General features: G+C 41.6%; 1 protein-coding gene across 2 annotated transcripts in view; it reads left to right on the forward strand.

Moving 5' to 3' along the window:
* Positions 1 to 5,019, forward strand: part of LOC117560545 (BMP/retinoic acid-inducible neural-specific protein 3-like) — a 60,648-nt gene extending 55,629 nt beyond the window's left edge. For both annotated transcript variants that reach the window (XM_034237455.1, XM_034237457.1), the window contains exons 8-9: positions 1,051 to 1,393; positions 3,721 to 5,019. In XM_034237455.1, the coding sequence (XP_034093346.1) occupies positions 1,051 to 1,393; positions 3,721 to 4,491 (1,114 nt within the window). In that variant the 3' untranslated portion in view covers positions 4,492 to 5,019. The remainder of the gene's footprint in view (positions 1 to 1,050; positions 1,394 to 3,720) is intronic.
* Positions 5,020 to 19,769: the final 14,750 nt, after the last annotated feature.

Consider the following 19,769-nt stretch of genomic DNA (forward strand, 5'->3'; position numbering starts at 1 on the left):
CGCTTTTTCCATTAGGGGGTTTTGATATTTAAATCAGTGATTCTCTGAATTCAGACTAGCTTCCAACTGCCAAGCACACAATATGATTTGGATACAATGGAAGGAAGCCCCATATGTAATCCAGCACACATTTTAAGATTAGCATAACGTTTACCACAATATACCCTCATCACAGAAAGAGGGTTATTTTTTTTCTGAAAGGAAAGTCAGCGGTATGTACAGTGTGTTCCCTCTCTTCAGCGAGCAAAGAGGATAAGAGGCATAAAGGAATCACAGTCAAGAAAGTGCTACAGACGGGAATCAAACTCGGGCCCACATGAGGGAATTACATGCCTGAGAGTAATTTACCCTGCGGCTGCAGCAGCTTCTAGTATTTATGTTACAAATTGATCAAGGACAACTTTCTCTGTCTATACTCTTGCGCTTTCTGTTCCTTTTCAAACTCCGCTTGTGTAACCTTCACTTTTTAATGCAACAAAAAACTGGTAGTCAACAGAAATGTCTGGCCAGACATTTCAGTATACAATACATTCCAGTAGGATTGGAGGTCCTATATAATCTTATAAACCATATTGTACTATGTAGTTAATTATTGTAAAAGTTGTTGAGGTAATGTTTATGTAACTTACACAGAATTGTTTTGTATTAAATGTATTATGTCAACAGGTTCCACATAATTGTATTCGGTTAGTTGAAACAATAAAAAGTTGAACCTATTATTTTTTATTTCAACTTAATATTATTGCTTTCAACCAACCAATACAATTATGAGTAATTTGTTCAACGTTTAAATGTTGTGTAGATATCTAAAAAACATCCACTTAAGACCTTACCTAAACCATGCTTACTTGAATCCTCTGGGGCAAGCTGCATGCTTTACATAATGCTGATGATGCTTTCTATTTTTTAATGAGCAAGCTGTCTGCACACCCGACAGGTCTCCTGGACCTAATAAAGCAGCAACCTATTAAACTAGATCAACCTATAAGCCCTGTTCAATAACACTCCCCTTCTTCCTCCCTCTTTCCTCCTGTGTTTTCTATGGTGCAGGTCTCAGTCATACTGGCTGAGTCATATACAGTCCCTCCTGTATTGCTCAGAGAACAACCAGCTTGGTGCTTTCTCTGAGGAGCTCCACAGCTGTAGCTGCCGATACGAACACAGCCCCTGTCAGCTGCCCCCGCCATGCTCCGTTGGGGAAGGCTCGGCCTGTGCTGCCTGTGCACCAGACAACCACACACGCTGTGGGAGCTGCAACCCCGGCTTCGCCCTGACGCAGGGGGCCTGCAGGTCCATGGTGGCTGACTCTACGGAGAACTACCTGGGATTTGAGACGGACCTCCAGGATTTGGAGCTGGGCTACCTACTGCAGAGAGCTGACCGCAGGCTAGAGGTATTTTTCTTTTTGCCTTTTGTTAAATCAAGTCAGCATGAGCTGAGCTGTCTTTCACACCAGTATCCTGGGGAGGATATACTCACTTATGTGAGCAACTCAGCATTAAAAAAGTCTTGCCCTTCTGGCTACTGAGGAACTTCAGTGTTTCTCCATACTTTTCCACCTTTTCAAACACATTTGAGATGTTCTGAAAATCCATGGCAGCTTGTAGTGCATTGATTAGAATAGGTTAGCTTTAAGGGTAATTCTTGACTTGGGAATTGGCAGATTATTGCTTTTTGTTGCTTTCACAATGGCATTGAAGACCAAAGGCTAAAAAATAACTGAGAGTGCAAAATGTACATGCTCCTCAGATGTTCCTATTCTTTTGGCTTTGGTGTGTTCATGAGCTTTAAGTTGAAACGTTGGAACATGAGAGGTACAAATATAGATGTATGTATTTTATTTCTCAGAGCATTTTAAAAACATATTGATTTCTCAATGAAGGTTTCTCATTTCTCTAATTCCCCTCCTCGACTCCTATCCTCGTGTCTTAGTCCCGCCCACAGGAGATGCGAGTGGAGGAGTCGAGGAGGGGAGCCGAGGAGAGAGGAAGGGAAGCAGCAGGCGGTTAGAGAAATGAGAACTCCTCTCCTCTGAGCGGTCATTTTAAAGAGACGTCCATTAATGATGACAGGAGGCACAGCAGCCCTCTGTCTGATGGACAGATGTGTTCATGATGACTTATATATTTACTTTTAATTCATGCACAGTGCGGTATAATGAGACAATAACAGGCTACAGATGCGGACATATACACACACACACATATATATATATATATATACAATTTCAGATTCAAACAAGTATGAGAGCACTCTTATAATAATGTAACACTATTAGAGACTGGATATATCCCCCCCCCCTCTGGTCGCTACAATGGGGAAATGAAATGACGGGCCAAAAGTTGTATTTACAAGTATTAAAAGTAAGCATTGGACACCAAACCATGCCGCGTCTACGCACGCACACACACACACACCTACACACTGTACAACCCACACCTTCACACTGTACCACACACACACCTACAGCTCCTAAAGCATATAATATATCAGGATACGGCCGTTGTGTATTTTATTATGTGAAGCACTAAATGGTTTTAGAAAGATATCTACTAAACTAAAGTATACAAATACTCACCAATAATAATAATCGTCACCAAAATAAATAAATAAGTGGTCTGAAAAAGGTTAATGACAAAAAAAATACACATAACCTAACCTTCATCAGGCAGTGTGTTTGTACCGGGGACAGGAGACCCCCCATGATGAGAAACTGTAAGAAATTACCGGGGAATCCCTGCGGAGTGGAGTCATGACGACTGGATCTGAATTATTTGTTTGTATTTGATGGTTTGTGTTCCAGCTGTCGATCAGCAACTATATAACCATAATCCAGTTAAAGGAAATACAACTAATGTGTTGTGTTATATTAGCTGTACAATTTACCACATGTGGTGTTCTTAGTTTCCATACCTCCTGTGTCGAGAACATAATCAAGGGGTGATCAATAACATTTCCGTATTTATTTATTTCTCCAAGTTATGTTTTTGTGTGCACTGAGGAGTCTCAAACAGGCGTTTGTTAAATCATTTTAAGATTGGCTTTATAATCAATGTTTGCAAATGAATTCTTCATATATGATAAATGAGGTAACATTTTATTTATGGTATTATTTCCACATATTTCTCTCCATTCTTCCTTCTTTGTGCTTAGTACGTACGCATGGGTCAGAGTTTACGTGGAGGACCGCACATTTTCGCGTCAAGTTAGTTTTTTATAATTCGCAAACAGTGCGTAGAAACTGGCGTACGCCATCTTTTGTGCGTACGCACCGTTTATAAATGAGGCCCCTTGTCACTACCGGAGGACCGAGGAGTCGAGGAGGGGAAATTAGAGAATTGAGAAACCTTCAGTGTGTTTCAACTAGTTCATTTTGCAAGTTGGAACGTGTCCATTCAAATAACTCAGACATAACATGAAAGCCCAAAAAAGACTCAACAAAATGGGGTTCTTACTTGGCTCATGCTACACCCTTTCCGAAAGTCTCATAAAACATGTTTTTTTCTGTAATCTGCCTGTTTCTATTTTAGCCAGATGTATTGCATTTTGTCCCCTTATGAGACATTGCAAAAAGATATACCATACCGTATGTATGATTTTCTTTTTTTTTAACATCCGATTGCGAGTTTAAAAAAAAATGTTGATAATTAACTTCTGCATGTATTCACTGTGTTCATGAGTGCTGTAAGTCTATCCTGTCTTCATGTCTGTCTCTGATAGGTCCATGCGATCTTCATCAGCAATGACATGCGACTGAACAGCTGGTTTGACCCATCATGGAGAAAGAGGATGCTGCTGACGCTGAAGAGCAACAAGTACAAGTCCAACATGGTCCACATGCTGCTGGGAGTATCCCTCCAGATCTGCCTTACAAAGAACAGTACCCTGGAGCCTGTCCTCACCCTCTACATCAACCCCTTCGGAGGGAGCCACTCAGAGAGCTGGTACATTCCTGTCAATGAGAACAATTTTCCAGACTGGCAGGCCACCAAGTTGGACCTGCCTTTCGAGTGCTATAACTGGACTCTGACGCTGGGCAACAAGTGGAAGACATTCTTTGAAACCATTCATATCTACCTTCGGAGCAGGATAAAGACTCAAACTGGAGTGAATGACAGCTTATATTACGAGCCGTTAGAAGTGACAGATCCTGCTAGGAACCTGGGTTATATGAAGATCAACAGCATCCAGGTCTTTGGCTACAGCATGCACTTTGATCCGGAGGCGATCCGTGACTTGATCTTGCAGCTGGACTACCCGTACACCCAAGGGTCCCAGGACACTGCCATGCTTCAGCTGATGGAAATTCGAGACCGGGTGAACCGGCTGTCCCCTCCTGGTCAACAGAGGTTGGACCTGTTTGCTTGTCTTCTGCGCCACCGGCTCAAAATGACTGCAAGCGAGGTGGTTCGCATCCATGTCACCTTACAGGCTTTCAGCTCACGTCTGCCCAACACAATGGATTACGAGACCACCAAGTTATGCAGTTAACAGATACTTGAGGGATGTTGGGACTGTACACAGCCTCAAGGAGAACTCCTGGACTTATGAAGTGCCCGTGGGGTGGAGATGCTTACGGGTGTTTTCTATGGATTACCAAACTGTAGGGTAAATCAGGAGAGAACCGACTGTGGACAGCTGAAGATTGTACTTATTGGGTTGTTTTGGTTTCTGTTTTGTGGCAACCTTTTTCAGTGCTATATGATTGAGTATGAGGTGGATCACCGAGAAAACGCACAAGAACAAACTCTTTAACACAATAATTCTTCATTACAAATTCCAATTCATAAAAGTTGAACCATCCTGTTTCAATATGACTCTGCTCATTTCTACTGCAACTACCAGTGCCAAATGAATGGACATTTTATGGTAAAATTAAAATAGTACTGTCTGTTTGTTTGTAACTTTTATATGTTATTTTGCTTTAGTGACAGTGTACTTTCCATGAAGACAAGAATACAGTGGTGTAAGTCAATATTTTGTAGATAAATTGATATTAAAACATCATGTTATAACAAATTCCAGTTGTTGGAATATTTGTCATCATTCATTTAGCTAGCTTTCTCTAAAAATGTCATTAAGTAATTGCATACACTGTAAGCAGTCTTTTCAAACATCAATCTAAAGCTGTCACTGATCTTGGAGGGGTAACTGATACACTGATTAGCCTCCATGTTACTCCATTAGTAATGATTAATCAACTGAGACACAAGCCTACATTTCTCCTATATCCCTTTCAAAGACAACTTATATATTTTTTAAATCTGCCCATCTTTTAGAAAAAACAGCCCTTGTTTAAGTTAAACATTACTTATTATCCAAAGGCAAACTAGTGTATAATTGAAATGATGCAACCTGGGCAGAGCAAGACAATCGTTTACAGTAGATATGACATCTCAAATACAGTGATTTAGGCTACTACACAATGCAGATTGGAAGTGAGTAAAAGGCAGAAGTCAGCTACAACAGGGGTTCCCACTTTTCAGCCCATGACCCCCGAAATAACTGTGCCCCCCCTCCACCACGTGAATTGTGGGGGGGGGGGGGGGGGGTTGTTAGTGAATTGTCAATGTGGAGAGACATTCTACAGATGGCCAGTCTGCCCCTGAAAATGTTCTATGGACATGTTATTATTAATGCACTCATTAAGGCGCCTTAATGAGTGACACACCAGATTTGTATTACTATTATTAATAATAACGTGTGCATAGCAGTGGCGAGCCGTGACTTTTATACCTAGTATAATAATAAAAGTAGGGTAGACATGTGGATATTATCCGGCTGAACAAAACGTGCATTTATCTAACAGGTTCGTTCCACAGACCTTATTTCGAGCCAAAATCCTATGGAGAAATCCCATTGCTCTTTGTCGAGGGAATCCAAGCGCGGCTTACTTCTGGGTTTTAGGACGCGTCACTGCACCACTTGCATAGACCTCACAGCGCGGAACTTGTCATAAAGACCGCGAAAATAAAGCCCGCCCCTTTAGAGGGAAGATATGATTGGTCAATTGTACTGTCATTTGAGATTACTCTCTCGTTGAGTTACTATAGCGGGCCCTCTGTGAATGTAGAGAGGGACCAACAAGCCCTCCCGTCTTCACAGTAACTCGCAGAGACGGCATTTAACCCTTCACATTCCAACAGAAACTGAACAGGCAGATTCTATGGATTTATTTATTTGGACATTTTATTTTAAATACAATTAAATCAAGTTATTTTGGTAAAACTAATGAACTATTTAACAACAACAATTTTTTTTTAATTTTTTATGTTTTCAAATATTATTTTTTAGAATATCTTAGGCCCTCACAGAGGGCCCTGACGGCTCACCACTGGTGCATAGACATTTTTCTGGGGCGGACTGGCCATCTGTAGAATGTCTCCCCCCGTAAGGTACCGCGACCGCTGTTTGCACCATGTAATCAGAGGTATCGTTCGAAAGCTCCGTCTCTCCTGCACAATAGTGATGGGAATTCCGGCTCTTCTTGGTGAGCCGGATCATTTGGCTCGGCTCACCAAGAAGAGCCGGCTCTTCAGTTTACCACATATTATACCTTTTATAATTCAATGAAATGTAGCCCTGTTTTGACTAATGATTTATATGTGTACACATCACTTAAATTATTCAATACATCCTTTGTACTGAAGTATTCAAAAGTAAAAATTACATGTTGAATATAAATGATTTACTGTGGCCAAATGTTTTCATTGCATTTACAGACCCTTGTAACTCTCTGATTCCACCCCATGAATGCACTGACTTGCTTGTAGAACCACGCTACACAAAGCAGATAGCAACACCTATAAAAACTTAAGCATAGACATTTAAAAAAAGGGGCTACTGTATGGACATTTTAAAATTATATTTAAAAAAAAGGCCCTGACAAAACAGCAGGGCTCTATTTCAGTAACTATTAAGTATTAACTATAGAAAAAAAGACAGCAACAGCTGACATCAAATCTTTGCTGAGCCTAAGGATAATCATAAATAAATAACATAGTGAAAATAAATATATTGCAATGCTCAAAACAGCAGCATCCAACCGTCTCTAATCATAAAAAAACATAATAAATGTATTGCAATGCTCAAAACAGGAGCATTCAACAGTCTCTAATCCTTGGATATGACATGTCACTGCATGCATGCATGGAGCAGCTGTAGCGCGGAGATCATCATATCATTCTGTCTTGTATTACTTAACAAAAAATGGCTTAAAAACGGCTCTTTGAGCCGGCTCGTTCACGACCGACACATCACTACTGCACACTCTCATTGGATCCAAATATGGTCATTTCCTTTGCAACCAATTGTGAAAGTACAAATGGGTCTTAAATCAAAAAACTATATCTCATTGGCTGGTGTCAATTTCTGACAATGATTTGTTCAGATATGTCACGTGGTGTGCTAAAACACTTTGTTTAGCTTCCGCTGGAAATTTAAATCTCAAAATGGCAAAAGAACAGCGAAAAAAACGTTCACAGAGAAGACGACAACAATTGTCACCTGCACAAAGCAAGGTTAGACAAAAAACAAATGCCCCTACAAATAGAATATAATTATGTGGGAAACACTGGATAATAAAAACAAATATAATTTTGTTTATTTTTTTTAATCATCTCGCGACCCAGAATTGTAGGCCATTTGTTCAAACTTTCAAGACCAGTGAGAGAAATGGTAATGTTTGACAAGATCTCTCTCTGCAATGTATTTTGCACATAGCTGTTTAATAAAAAGATGAATTTGATACAAAGGTCAACACTCATGGAACCTGATCAGAGCTTTTCACGATTTAAATGTTGAGTACAAGTTTCATAGCAAGCATACTAGCCATGTAAGCGCCAGACTGTCTTTTAGTGTGGGTTTATGGCTTGTAATTACTGTGTACAGCCTACAGCACAACAGCAGGTTGCAATTGGATCTCCATACCAGTCTGGGAAAGTGTTGGCGGACTGAACAACATGAAGTAAAACTAACTTTATAACCCTCTGTTGATGAAAGTTTTAAGTCAAGATATTTACATTAATGTTTCTTTTTTTTCCACCAGTGATTGAAACATCTTGAAAATATCACATCGGTTTGTGTGAGGGTTCGTGCGTAACAGAGTTGCCAGGTGTGTATGACAAAACCAGCTCAATGGCCAATAAAACAAGCCTAGAAAGCAGCCCAATAGCAGAACTGCAAATGTACCCCTTTCCAAAACATATTCACTGCTTTTGAAGTCCAACAACATTGCTACTGTATCTTGCCAAATTAATTGTATTATCTACAAAGTAACACCATCAATATTGAGTGGGCCTGCATTAAAAGCAGGTTACCCAAAACGGGTATTTCACCTAGGTTCCAAAATTGCTTTGTGTAATTACAATTCGCTGACACACACACTTATACTTTCCTTTCCCTCTCTTCCTGGACAACGTGAATGTTGTTCACTTGTTTGCTGTTGTTGATTTGTGCTCGTTGTTCTTGCGTCCAGGAGGAAGTTAAATAAGAGACAATGTCTCGAAAAGGTTCAAATGGGTGCTTTAATTAAGTAACGTGGTTTTGAAACAAACAGAGCGATTCAGCAACACAGCGCCATGTTGGAAGGGGGAAGACGAGAGAGCAGGCAAATCTCGTCACCTCTGTCTATATCTGATGCCTGGCTCCTCTTCTCAATGGCGGCTCTTGACGTAAAAGGGGAACCTCCCTCCTTGTGTTCTTCTGTGTCCGATATTGCGTAAATCAGAGGATTTAGACGTTGTGTGTTCATTGTATAACTCCACACGCCTTTTCTCGTCATACACTAATTTATGACTTTTTATTTAATTCATTTTAACGGAACATAATCATTGATAGCGTGAAACCGGAAGTGACGTCATTGTAACAACGGAGACGCCTTTCAATAAAGCTTTTCAAAATAAACTGTAAATTAATTTAGCCACAAGCCAATGCTAACCGGAAATGAAATGTTTTCAGAATAAAACACTTTTAAAGGTGGGGTAGGTAAGTTTGAGAAACCGGCTCGAGATACACTTTTTGTTATATTCCATGGAATGCTCTTATCATCCCGATAGCAATGAATATCTTAAGTGCTTTGACAAAAAATCCATGAAAAAATGTCATCTGTGGAAGCCGTAGTACTGTACTGTCAAAAGTACGACCAATCATTTTAGCCGGCCCGGCTAAAATAACTGGATGGCCTACCTGCCTGTCAGCCTTCCATCTGTGCACACACGTATCTCTTGCCCAATGGTCATGTGCGCGTTTGTGTGTGTTGGAGGAGGGGTTCTGTAAGGAAGTGGCAGATTTTCTCCGGTTGTGTATTTTCAAATTCTAGAGCACTCGAGCTGGTTTCTCCAAAATGATCTACCCCACCTTTAAGCTCACAGTATGTTTAAACTAAATTACGTCATTAAACATTGATTTTAATTTCTTACACTTTGCTAGCAGATTGCAGTTTGTGTGTGCATTGGTGTGTGTGTAATAGCTATGTTGGTCGACAGGGCACAACGTAGTATATTCACAAATAACCCTCTCAAGACGTGACATGGATACAATATTTTGTAAAAAAAAACATGGAGCTCAAATAATCTTCGGAATATCTATCAAACTATAGATCCTACACATCCACTGGATGTGGATTTTAAAAGTACAATATAAACTTCTCGCTAGAAATGTAATCAAAAAGCATTTTAATGGCCAAACTATCCTACAATTTAGTATTTTCCACTAAAGATTAATCGGGTGTCCGCCATGTTTGTTTTCTCACTGGGAAAGTTTGCGATCATGTGACATAGGCACTGGTCATTAGAAATGAATAGGACAAACATATTGTATCCATGTCACGTCTTGAGAGGGTTATTTATGAATATACTACGTTTTGCCCTGTCGACCAACGTCGCTATTTCACATTTTTTTGTGAGACTGGGCTCGACACATCCTTCTTCTTCTTCTTTCGTGTAACGTTAGAGGTCCAACTCGGTGTCGTGTAGCCATGCTCTGGTCCTAGGTCGAAGAGGCTGGCTTCCGAGGGTGGTCTATATAAGGGGCAGATGGTGATTATATGGAGACACATCCCATATCCATGTTTCCATGCGCCAGTCTGGAGTTGGCTTGGTAGGATTTGGGTATCAATAAATTATTTATTTTAAAATATACCTTTTCATTTATAGGAATTAGTTATGTAATTGATATGGGAAATAGGTCTACCAAACCAGCAGATTACAAATTCAAGGAGGGGCAACACTTTAACCTGTTAAGCCCGATTGCCCCCGTGGGCGAACACAGCAATATTCACGAAACTGTGTCTCAGGGCTTCTTAATATTTAACAACCTATTAACCTGTTCTACACTGCCCCCCCCCCCCCCCCCAACGCGTCATCTGCAGGAAACAGCATCTGAGGGCATCTTAATATTCAATAAACTATGAATGTTTTATATCCATGCCACGGGAAGACACTCAGCTAACTGAATTTTTTTTTTTTTTTTTTAAACCCACAATGCTAACGCTCTGCCTTAGCCACGAGCGAAAAAATGCTAACGCATTACTGCACAGAAACTCACTCATAACACCCTTATTGCTTATCTTAACTGCACATCCAACCCATCGATTAGCATCGTGAGATGACACAGAATCGATAGGTACATACATCATCACTCCATGATAAGAACTCGCGAAGATATGAACAAGAACAGACATCAAAACATGTGGCGCTAGGTAGCTAAAAACAGCAAAATGGCTTACCTTTGTCGTAGTCTGGTCAAAGGTGGTCTTCAATGGCATTAAAACGATAAAAACGCTGCTGAAGGTTAATCCAATGTGTCTGTGTCGCTTTGAAATGATTTCTGATAATCCATAAGCAATACATCTGCTTTTCCGTTTCCAGATGTCAGAGCGAGAGATAGGTTCGCTCTCATGCAAAACTGTGTGCGCATATCTCTCATTTCTCAATGGTAAGGTGTGTGTGTATGTGGAAATTCCCCTTTGATTATATTGGCTCTAACGGTCAAAAATAGATGTCAATCACCAAAATCGACCAATGGGTTCCAGAGAAACGGTAAAAACAGCCATGTCCACCCAAATCACCTCAGAGGTGGAGTTTTTTTGCTAAACCTCTCTAAAAAAGGACAAATGTCACTTGTTTTGCATCAATCTTGATGGGTACTTATTATATGTTGTACTTTGGATTCCTAAAGCTTTTAGTCTACCTTACCATCATCCAAGGGTAGTTTTCACTATAAGTAACAAATAATCTTTGGACGGACACTATAATTTACAGTTTTTTGTTCAATCTGAATTTTCTTTAAAACAAAAAACATCTATATTGATTCTGACTCTTCTACATCCAACTCACAGGTTTATCATTACTTTGAGAAAAAATATTATTAATTTTCCCCTTTTAGAAGGGAAGATATGGTCATTTGTTCTGGAAATGTCATTTTCGAGCCTGAGACCTGAAAAACAGGCTCAGTGCTTAACAGGTTAATGTGTCATACCCACTTAACGGGAAAAAACTCAGCTAACTGACAATATTAACCATTTTTAGCTAAACGAAACACAAGGGTAACACCAAGCCTCTGAATTAGCACTAAGCGAAAGAGTGCTAACGCACAAAGCACATAACTCACGGTTGCAATATTTTATACTTCATGCTATCTGCACTAGATATCATAATAAAGCTGAGATTCCACAGATTCCATTGGTATAACTATCATCACTGTACGACCAGAACTCATGGCAGCGAAAGCCAGGAAAGACAACACACAACTTCATTTTAAGGGGTCAAAACGGCAAATACGTCTTACCTTTGCCCTTTTCTGATCAAAAGTTCTGTTCAACAGCATTAAAACGCATATAAACACTGCTGAAGGTTATTCCAATGTCTCTGTCACTTTGAAATGATTACTGATAATCCATCATAACTTTTATGGCAATAAACCTATTTTTCATTAGAGTGTAACAGAGCTTTCGGTTTTGGGCAAACTGAGTGCGCATCACTCTAACTCCTCAATGGTAATGTTTAGGTGGATTTAGGAACCCCCCCCCCCTCCCCCTCGATTCTATTGGCTCTAACGGTTAAAAACTGGTGTCAATCATCAGAATCGGCCAATGGGTTCTAGAGACACGGCAAATACACTCGAATGTACCCAGAGGTGGTTTTATTTTTCTAAACCTCTCTAAAAAGGTCAAATTTCACTTGTTTTGCATCAATATTGATACAGGGTACTTGTTATATGTTGGATTCCTAAAGGTTTTTGGCTACTATCCCATCATTCAAGGGTGGTTTTCACTATAAGTAATGTTTTTTTTTGGACGGAAACTATAATTTACATTTATTTTCTATGTTCAATCTGAATTTACTTTCAAATAAAAAAGTCTATATTGATTCTGACTCTTCTACATTGAACTCACAGGTTATCATTGCTTTGAGAAAAAATATTATTAATTTACCCCTTTTAGAAGTGAATATATACTCATTTGTTCCGGGCATGTCATTTTCGAGCCTGAGGCCTGAAAAACAGGCTCATGGCTTAGCAGGTTTAAAAGCAGTCCATTTACAAAGGACCATGGACACAGGGTCTGTACATAAACTGTAAACAGCAAGGCTCGGCAGTGTAGGTTCTATCAGTCATGGGCATACTCATTGTCTTTCTTCTCATTTATTTAAAATATCTCCTATCATGCTATTTTTAGGCATATATTATGGGTCTCAGATATATACAAATATATAAAAAACATGTCTATGATGTGTTTTGCTCAAAATACCAAACACATCATGCATTTTAGACATCCCTCATATCCCTCTATTTCAGCCCTGTTAGAGAATGGCTGATTCTCTGCTGGCCCCGCCCCCTTTTGAGCACGGCAAGGCAAGCAGTGAGGTCTGTGACGAGAAGGCCGTCAACTCTGCTCAGATGCAGCTAAATGCTGCCGTTATTAAACGCCATATCATGTTCCAAACATGGAGCTCAAATGCTTTTTCTCTTGCGGGTTTACTACAAGGTGAGTTCCTTTTTTTATTTCCTGCTTTTTTACACATACTCGCTCCAGTACAGGTCAGCTCTGAGTGTTAATCTGGATCAGCTCCGTTGTACCCCCGTCTTTTGGAGATGTGGGTAGGGAGGAAAAGAGAGAGGGTTGTATTTTCTGACACTTTGTGAGTTCCCTGACACACCGGGGACACATTTATGTATAAAAGACATCAAAAGGTGCATTTTGCATGATAGGACAACTTTAATTACAAGCTGATAATGTCTCAAGATGACTTGTTGATTTGTTAATGAGATACACACACGTGGATGTTTAGTTCTTTCACTGATTAAACCCTTTGATGCGTTTGTACACTATGTCGAAAATTAAGCCCCTAATCTGTGCCTTAGAGACAGTGAAGACCAAAGGTAAATCAAACACCTGGGAAGGTTAAAAATCATCACATAAATGTGTCGGTTCCTCCAATCAAGTCATGTCAAAAGTTAGGTTGGAAGAAGGCTGTACATGGATGAGTAGACTTTGATGAGATGTGCGAGTGCCGGAATGTGTTAGCAAATGTCAGAATGTCTTTTCCTCAACACAGCCGTGTCAATTATACGTGATTTGCTTCACCAAACCATGAAAAGAGCAGGTCAGGAAGAGTGAGTGGTGACTTTGTTCCAACTTTGAAGTCATTAAATGTCCAACAAACAGTGTTCTGCAGCTAGTTGGCAAACTATTGTTGAATCTCCGTGCACAGGAATGGCATAAACCACAAAACAGCAAACTAATCTTTTTTGTAGTATACGTTCATTGTGTTACTGTGTAATATTCTTTCGGGTTTAAAATGTGCTATATGAATACATTTGCATTGAACATTCTTGCTCTCACGAGTAAAATACTAAAACATTATACTTATCGTAACCAAGACTTTTTTTAGACATCAGCAAAGAGAGAGTAATTAGGGATATAGATGGTGTTTTGCAAAGAGAAGTGGAAATGGAAGTCAGAAAAACAAATCTGCCCTCCCTACAATATGTGGTCCTTCTCCATCAGAATAACAAGATCCCATGGTAGCGTACCCATAATTAGGATTTTTTAAAAGCATCCTGCTCATATTGCAATTACCAGAGAAATCTGTCCTGCAGATGTTATTAATGCATTATGGTAATGTTTTATTCCAACAGTATGTCAATGCAGCTTTCCTTATGACAGTGTGAGTGGGTGTGAGGAGGCAACCTTTGATTAGAGAAGCTCTGACCTTTAGAAGTCAATCAGGTATCAAAGGCAAGAAAAGCCTACCCGATTCACTGTAATCCTGCTCGATGTATTTCTCGGTTTGTGATTATTGCTACTTTGGGTTTTTCATTGGGCTTTGTGTGAGCCTGAAGGGAAATGTTACCCAACGGCAGAAAATGCACTCTGATGGTGACCTTGGACGTCTTAAATCAACGCTTAGGGAAACTATAGGTTACTTACGTAACCCCATTTATCAGAGTAACATGAAGTGAGATGTCTCACTATGGGATGCGCCTCAACGCGTATGCAAACAGAAGCATCAATCTCATTACGCCAATCCTGATTGGCTGGTGATCTTGACGTCAACGTCAGGGAATCCACCCACCCTTTAAGTAGCTTGCGCTACGTCGCAGCGTCATTCAAAATAAGCACCTCTTCTCGCTTCGCCTTAGCAAGAAGGGCCGTCTGGTGAGACATCTAGACGTCAGACTGTTTATTGTTTGTATTATCTTTCTTTTCATTTTTATTGACTGCGCCCTTGGCTTTAAGCATGGAAACGACAGTGGAAAATTATTTATTAAAAGACAATAGTGATGACATGTGTTTGTGTGCAATCATGCCCCCATCTTCCCGTCGCCTCGAGTGGTGTCAGAAAGTCATCCTCAAGTTCGCGCCATGAGGGAAATGGACTTAACATCAACGACCCGGAAATACATGAGCATCTAACACTGGAACGTGTTCTGGAGCTGGAGAACAGGGAACTTCCAGAACTATAGGCATGTCCAAGACGTCCTCTTTTTCCCGGTCTGGAAGGTTGGTCAGGGTAAGCCACCTGGCTCTCTCCTGTACCACCATTATCCCCAGTGCTTTGCCCGTGGCTTGGACTGCACAGCGCTGCAAACTGAGGCAAATGTCCGTGATCGCTGCGATTTCGTCCCACACGGCAGGCTCAGGTTTGATCGTCATGTCCTCGCAGAGCTCCGCCTGGTAGGCGGTCAGCAGCGAGGAGACGTTGAGTGCCCTGGCGGACAAAGCTGCGGCTTTATAGGCTCGTTCGGTCATTGCTGACTGGAAGCGGTCTGCCTTTGCCGGTAGCGCGGGGTTCCTGCTCGGTGCCGAAGCCAGCCGCGGTTGGAGGTGGGCTGCCACCAGCGGTTCCATGGGCGGCATGCGGAGCAGGCCGAGCTTCTCCATGCCGACACAGTCCAAAGAGGAGGCACCCTGGATTGGGGCCTTGTTGCTGAAAGGGTGGTCTCTCCACGAGACCGACACCTCGTCCAGCATCTCTGGAAAGACTGGGAGAAGCTGCTTCCTCATCCTCGCTGCTTGGGGCAAGTTATTCCCCTCATAGCGAGATCTGGAGGTCTCCTTGGCCACTTCAGGCCAGGGGATGTCCAGCCTGGACGCAGCGCGTGGGCACACGGTCTGCAAGTCCATACTGAGGCAGGGCGAAGCTGGTGTGCTTTCGCCCGGGGGAGCGGACATCGCCTCCGGCTTGGCAGCCTGGGCACATGAAACGAAGATGTCATCTTCGTGCTCATCCGAGTCGGATAAGAGGAACTCAGAGGCATCCTCTTCATTCTCCTCCATATAATCCAGCTGTAGGACATCCTCCGCGGGTGGAACCACGGTGAGGTCCAGTTGGGAGCCCCAGCTTGACACAGCGCGGGGCTCCGCTCTCGCGGCTCTTGCCGCCACCGGGCCCAAGCCTGACACGGCGCGGGGCTCCGATTCCGCGGCTACCGCCGTTGTTGAGCCCCAGCCTGACACAGCGCGGGGCTCAATCTCCGTGGCGGTCGCCACCATGTTCCGATTGCCGGCCGGCGAATCAACGGACATGAAGGAGTCCCGTCCCGACAGGCTAGCTTGGCGCGCTAGCCGTCGCCGGTGCTCTTGATGGTGAAGCGGGCACAATGCCCGCACGAACCGAGTATCGATATCTTCCTGGGCGTGTTCCAGCCCAAGGCAGGACGAGCAGACCTGGTGTGAGTCCGGGCCCGAGATCCTAAACCCGCAGCCTCCGAGCCGAGCCTCCGACTCCTCTGGTGTGAGGGAGAGAAGGGTCCATCCTCGTTTGCCGGGGTGTCGGCTCGGAGGGACAAGCTAGTAACAGGTATGTTACCGCAAAAAATCCAACCTTATCGTTATTCCGAAAGGAAAAAACGACGGGGTCGATTTTTCTTTAAAAAATATTAACTGGTGTGTTAATATCTTTCTTATCTCCGTCTCCTCTGGTGTGAGGGAGAGAAGAGTCTGTCCCCGCTCGCCGTGGTGTCGGCGCGGAGGGATAAACTAGCAACAGGTATGTTACTGTTTGAAGAAATAAATCAAACCTTACCGTTATTTCGAAGAAAAAAAACGGCGGGGCAGATTACAATATTAACTGGTGTGTTAATATTTGTTCAATTCTTCCGCAAAGCAAAAAAGTAACCGGCAAGCTCCGTCGACCGAATGTTAGCTTGGGTTCAGTCTGTGGACCGTTAAGCTAGCCCGGCTACTGATATTCGAGATGTGCTCTGAAGCGAGAAGAGGTGTTTGAATGACGCTGCGACGTAGCGCAAGCTACTTAAAGGGTGGGTGGATTCCCTGACGTAGACGTCAAGATCACCAGCCAATCAGGATTGGCGTAATGAGATTGATGCTTCTGTTTGCATACGCGTTGAGGCGCATCCCATAGTGAGACATCGAACGGAGTGTTATGAATGAGAACTCTCATTTAATGATGGAAGCCAGACAGGGCAGGGGAGTTCATTTGGAGAACACTTAAGACATTTCATCACTCTGACTAAAGAAAGCTGAGAAAAACAAAGGGTTGTGGCATTCTGGTCTTTTAGTAAGACTGATATCTAGCTGAGTCAGGTTGCTTCTGCTCTCACATCTGTCACTTCATTAATTCCTGCTCGCATTTTGCACAATTACAGATGCTCACTCTTGTTTTGACAACCCAAGGAGATCATTAATCCAAGAGTGGAGATCATCACAAGGCCTGTTTTGTAATTTGAGTCAGAAAAACAACAGACATATTTACACTTCTTTCTAACACTGGTTCAATAATTAAATGTACTTGCGCAGAGAGCTTGAATGTCACTGTCAGTATAGACGGGCAATGTACTGAAGCAAAGTGTGCAGCTTCCATACCGACCAAACTTTTCCTCCCCAGGGACCCGACAGTGAAACGAAACAGAGAACAGGAGGAGGAGGCAAAAGGTAACTGTCGCCTGCCAATAAATCAATACGCTGCTTTATTACTCCAGAGAACAAAAGGCTCTGCTGCAGCGAGATCGATGGCACCACCGAGGAGCCTCCGAGAAGACGAAAAAATAAATAAAATTCTCCTGGCATTTGGCTGCTCCGTCCCCAGGACCAGATCAGCATCAATTTATTACTGATGTGATGGTTTCCGCCTGATGTGTTTTTGTATAAGCACAAATCAATCCTGAGTTTATTAGCCGCTATGATGCATTGTAAAATGACATTACTCAGGGTGCCAGATGAATGCCATTCATTAGAAAGAAGGCCGCATCGACTTTGGATGTGCAGAGAATGAAAGAGGGAGATAGTATGAAGGAAAAACGTTTTGGTGGTTGGGGTGAACTTATTTTAAATTGACTAGAATTGTTTTCAGTTTTAATTATAAAATAGATTACTAGATAAAGCAGTCATGGCAATACTAGTTTTTAGGAGGAATATCACAAAATGCATGTTAATTGGTAAAATGAAGTTAAAAAAATATAGAAGTAAAATATACTGGCTGGCATGTTACAAAATGTGTATCATAAATAATTATGAATATATTTTTCGTTATAGTATACCGTCAAATGTTGCACCACCATCAGCACAGCAACACCGATTTGCAAATAACCTATTTAACCCATCTTTCTAAAGTCAACAGAAGATGTGTCCTAGAAAACACAAGATAAGTGTGGCCTTGCAAGTCAAAGCACACAGAGTGGAAGGAAACAGCATGAAGGAAGAGGGACTGGCTTGGACAACACTTTTACTTTTATTATGGAAATATTCCTTCAAAAATCACACAGGGCACCATGATAAACACTGGTGAAACAGCACAACAAAACACAGTTACTTGACTTGAAATGCTGCTCACAAGTCATCCAAAGCACACTGTGTGCTCGTTTCAGAGCATTATCATTAATGCCAGATTACTAAAGCGTATGCTACTCACAGTGTGGCATGCATTGGTTTAGTACTGCTGGGAAGCTGCATGGAAATCTAGCACAATGTTGAATTCATAATGTATGATGCTGTACTTGCTTTATTATAATATGTAAGCGGAGTACGTGGATCAGGACATTTGCATTGACTCCTGAGAGTCCACACGTCTGCGAGTGCTGTGAAGTAAAATAAGGGGGCACAGAGGAAGAGAAAAATAGTTTCTGGGCGTTTTCACAACAATAAATTATAGATTGCATTCAATGCTCTGAAATCAACTCTGTCTGTGTTTGTTTTCACCACTGTGCATCAACGCAAGTGATAGCCCATAATCAGACTTACATATTAATAAGCAAACCCTTTTGGACTGCAAACAGACATTTAGAGATGAGATGAAAGACACACTGAGACACACGAGAATGCGGTCTGGCTTAATGGGATAATTGGATGTGACTGTGTGGTGTCATTCCACCTGGTGAGTGACTGTTTGTGAGAGGCTTGCGGCTAGATGGCAACAAAAAAAACAACCTAATCAGCCTGGCCCACTGAGAGCCATTTTATGTTGCTACATCAATTACAAAAGAATTGCTTTAGGGATCCTCTGGCCAGGCTTTCCAATGCATCACTTATTAGACAAGACTTTGCTGTGACATGTACTCATCAGAGGACTGAGGCACCGGCGCTGCACAAGGTCATGTATGAATTATTTGGATTTGTTTCAAATTTGACAAATACGCTGTACTATAGTCTATGTCTGCGTCTGTGTGTTATCAGGGTAAAGTGTGAAATGCACTACTTTTCCGGATAAGTGAGGCCATGGAGTACTGCGATGCTTGAATAAGTATTACTTAATGACTTAAAGCTCCCCTATTATACTGTTTTGAATCAATATATTATAGGTCTCAGATATATACAAACATGTCTCTGAAGTGTTTGGCTCCAAACACCAAACAGATCATTGCAGCATCCCATAAACCCCTCTGTTTCAGCCCTGTTTCAAAAGTGCTGATTCTCTGTCTGTAACTTTCGATGAAAATAAGGAGCCCCTCCCCACGCCCCACTGAGAGATATTTGGTTACAAAGAACAGAAGGGTGCTCTAGGAGGAGATTCAGGTGATAAGGTGTGGGGGGGGTTACCTTGGTTGGTGATTGGCTAATGGTTACACAAGCCAAAAAAACATTATGACATCATAATGTGGCCAAAATCTTATCAGCTCATTTACATTTTTATATAAATGGATCAGGACAAAAAGAGAGAGAATATTTTTTCCCGACACTTTCAGAATATCTTTATATCGAATCATAAATCTAATCGATAGATTTATGATCGATAGATTTATTATTCGAAAATGATAAAAGTAGGGTAGACCTTATTTCGAGCTATTTTCCAAAATCCTATGGAGAAATT

Source organism: Gymnodraco acuticeps, unplaced genomic scaffold, assembly GCF_902827175.1.
Source record: "Gymnodraco acuticeps unplaced genomic scaffold, fGymAcu1.1, whole genome shotgun sequence".
In the NCBI taxonomy this organism is placed as follows: Eukaryota; Metazoa; Chordata; class Actinopteri; order Perciformes; family Bathydraconidae; genus Gymnodraco; species Gymnodraco acuticeps.